At 41.0% G+C, this 3,856-nt stretch overlaps 1 protein-coding gene across 1 annotated transcript in view; it reads left to right on the top strand.

Annotated features, from left to right (window-relative positions):
* Positions 1-468: 468 nt before the first annotated feature.
* Positions 469-3,856, top strand: part of LOC112145547 (girdin-like) — a 4,318-nt gene continuing 930 nt past the window's right edge. The window contains exons 1-2 of the mRNA XM_036211759.1: positions 469-2,199; positions 2,500-3,853. Coding sequence (XP_036067652.1) covers positions 681-2,199; positions 2,500-3,853 — 2,873 coding nt within the window. The 5' untranslated portion in view covers positions 469-680. The remainder of the gene's footprint in view (positions 2,200-2,499; positions 3,854-3,856) is intronic.

The following is a 3,856-nucleotide window of genomic DNA, read 5'->3' as shown; positions in this document are numbered from 1 at the left end:
TTTTACATTATTTATACTGTTTTGCTTTTGTTGTAAAGCACTTTGTGTTATCCAGTTATATGAAAAGTGCTATATAAATAAAGATTGATTTGATTTGATATAGCGCACTAAAGAGCGTTCGCCATGTTCCAGTGCTTTACGAATCTACTAATTCCAAATCACGTGCACTCAATTTTTCCTAGAAGTCGTTGCGAAAAAACAGCGTACATCGATGGTCACTAGATTAGCAGAAATAGACCACAATGCATTGCGGTCAAACTATTTCAAACAAAAAAAACGTGTTTAAATGCAATATTTGAATAAACCATCCACATTTTCACAATTTAAACATGTTTTTTTTGCTAATCTAGGTAGCATTGAGGCAAAACTTGCAAAAACTTCTGGGAAATTTTCTAGTGCGCTGGATTTTGGAATTAGTAGATGTATACAGCACTACAAAATAGAAAATAAACTATATAGTGTAGGGGGGGAATTCCGACACAACCACTGACGTCATCACACAGTGACATCACACAGTGACATCACAGTGACATCACACAGTGAAGACTGGAAGGTTGTCACTAGATAACTTGTGACATCGCATGACATCATAAGACATGATATGACATGATATGACATCATTTAACATCATTTAATATCTTCACCTCACCTCTGTAACTGGTGTATATCAGAGCAAACGGATGTCTGTTGACTTATACACCAAGACAACCAAAGGCTCTACGAGGCACGACAAGCAAGGATCTACAAGAACCTCACATTTCTCTGAAAGAAATACCAAGTGTACATCAACTTTTTTAAATTTCAAGACAAAAAGTTCATTCAAAATGTCACACGTGGAAGAATTTCAGCAGATGGATGTTTCCATTAAAGAAATGAACAACATCACAGAGAGAATTCTGCAGCAAAATGACACATTGAGCAAACATGCTGAGGCTCTTTCCAAGGAATTGCAAACGAGGAAAGATTTAGATGCTTCATACAAAGACCTAAAAAAATCCCAGAAAGCTGCTTTTAAGGAAAACAAAAAACTGGTGAAGCAGGTGGAGAATCTAAGAAGGGACGTGGAACAGGAGATCCACGTGGAACAAATGTATGAAGAAGAGAGGGTAAAAACGTCTCAGGTCTCAGAAAGTAATCAAGAACTGAAAACAGTAACAGCCGGACTTCAGTCCAAACTTCAGCGACTGCGAGAAATGAAAGAAGAAATTTCTGGCTTCAAGGCTGAGCAAAACAGTTTGGAACAAGAGAACAAATCTCTGCAATCTCAACTGAAGAAATTTCAGAAGAAGATTGAACGCAAACTACACGTGGAACAGGATTTGAGAAACGCATTTGATCAATTCCAGGCTTTGTCACAACAAACTGAAGAACTAAGGCAAAACCTCCAGGAGTTACAAAAACAAAATGACGAACGAAAGAGGATGGAAAAGGAATACCCCTCAATGACAGAAGAACGGCAACAACTCACAGAGCTGAAAGCTCAACTGGAGAAAGAGATTTTGGATCAGACACAGCAGACACGTTGGCTGATTGTTCGTCAGGAGGAGGATAAGAGACGACTGGAACTGCTTCAGGAGGAAACCAAAGCACTCGCAGCTGAAAACTTGAAGGTAAAGGAAGAACACAACCTTCTCCATAGTCAAATCCAAGACTTCCAGAAGAAAAATAAGGATACTCTGGATGAGGTTAAAGCTGAACATCACAGACTCTCAGAAGAAAAGTCCCACCTTACAGACAAGAAGGAGAAGCTTGAGAAAAAGCTTTTACATCTGAAACAGCAGCAAGAAGAAGTGGTTGAACTGGCTGCTCAGTACAACACTGCGCTGGACAAGGTGGGGCACCTTCGAGAGGAAACTAAGAACCTCAAGAAGGAAAGAAAAGGGCTGGTCGGCCTTCTGCAGCAACGTCAAACATTTGAGACTGAATGCAATGATATAAAAGCTGAAACTGACAAGGTGGAAGCTGAAAACATTCATCTTCATGTTAAAGTTGCTGACCTGCAGAAGAAGCTTTCAAATCTGAACGATGTTGAGGACAGAGTAACAAAGGCGAAGGAGAAAAATTTGAAGGCAAAGAAAGACCACGACCTTCTCCAGAACCAGATCCAAGACCTGCAGGTCCAGATGGAGGTTCCACAACAAGCAATTGTTGTTTTAGAGAAGGAAATCCAAGATCTTCAGAAGAAAGCTAAGGATCTTAGTGAGGTTAAAGCTGAATATACCAGAATCTCAGAAGAAAAGTCCCAACTTGAAGACAAAAAGGAGAAGCTTGAGAAAAAGCTTTCACATCTGAAACAGCAGCAAGAAGAAGTGGTTGGACTGGCTGCTCAGTACAACACTGTGCTGGACAAAGTGGGGCACCTTCGAGAGGAAACTAAGAACCTCAAGGAGGAAAGAAAAGGGCTGGTTGGCCTTCTGCAGCACCGTCAAACATTGGAGACTGAATGCAATGATATAAAAGCTGAAACTAAAAAGGTGGAAGCTGAAAACATTCATCTTCATGTTGAAGTTGCTGACCTGCAGAAGAAGCTTTCAAATCTAAACGATGTTCAGGACAGAGTAACAAAGGCGAAGGAGAAAAATTTGAAGGCAAAGAAAGACCACGACCTTCTCCAGAACCAGATCCAAGACCTGCAGGTCCAGATGGAGGTTCCACAACAAGCCATCATTGTTTTAGAGAAGGAAATCCAAGATCTTCAGAAGAAAGCTAAGGAACTTAATGAGGTTAAAGCTGAATATAGCAGAATCTCAGAAGAAAAGTTCCAACTTGAAGACAAGAAGGAGAAGCTTGAGAAAAAGCTTTTACATCTGAAACAGCAGCAAGAAGAAGTGGTTGGACTGGCTGCTCAGTACAACACTGCACTGGACAAAGTGGGGCACCTTCGAGAGGAAACTAAGAACCTCAAGGAGGAAAGAAAAGGGCTGGTCAGCCTTCTGCAGCAACGTCAAACATTGGAGACTGAATGCAATGATATAAAAGCTGAAACTGACAAGGTGGAAGCTGAAAACATTCATCTTCATGTTAAAGTTGCTGACCTGCAGAAGAAGCTTTCAAATCTGAACGATGTTGAGGACAGAGTTACAAAGGCGAAGGAGAAAAATTTGAAGGCAAAGAAAGACCACGACCTTCTCCAGAACCAGATCCAAGACCTGCAGGTCCAGATGGACGTTCCACAACAAGCAATCGTTGCTTTAGAGAAGGAAATCAAAGATCTTAAAAAGAAAGCTAAGGATCTTAATGAGGCTAAAGCTGAATATACCAGAATCTCAGAAGAAAAGTCCCAACTTGAAGACAAGAAGGAGAAGCTTGAGAAAAAGCTTTTACATCTGAAACAGCAGCAAGAAGAAGTGGTTGGACTGGCTGCTCAGTACAACACTGCGCTGGACAAAGTGGGGCACCTTCGAGAGGAAACTAAGAACCTCAAGGAGGAAAGAAAAGGGCTGGTTGGCCTTCTGCAGCAACGTCAAACATTGGAGACTGAATGCAATGATATGAAAGCTGAAACTGACAAGGTGGAAGCTGAAAACATTCATCTTCATGTTAAAGTTGCTGACCTGCAGAAGCAGCTTTCAAATCTGAACAATGTTGAGGACAGAGTAACAAAGGCGAAGGAGAAAAATTTGAAGGCAAAGAAAGACCACGACCTTCTCCAGAACCAGATCCAAGACCTGCAGGTCCAGATGGAGGTTCCACAACAAGCAATCGTTGTTTTAGAGAAGGAAATCCAAGATCTTCAGAAGAAAGCTAAGGATCTTAATGAGGCTAAAGCTGAATATAGCAGAATCTCAGAAGAAAAGTCCCAACTTGAAGACAAGAAGGAGAAGCTTGAGAAAAAGGTTTCACATCTGAAACAGCA

Source organism: Oryzias melastigma, linkage group LG5 (assembly GCF_002922805.2).
Source record: "Oryzias melastigma strain HK-1 linkage group LG5, ASM292280v2, whole genome shotgun sequence".
Taxonomy (NCBI): domain Eukaryota; kingdom Metazoa; phylum Chordata; class Actinopteri; order Beloniformes; family Adrianichthyidae; genus Oryzias; species Oryzias melastigma.
Note: the sequence above shows the minus strand (reverse complement) of the source record. Positions and strands in the feature narration are given on the sequence as shown.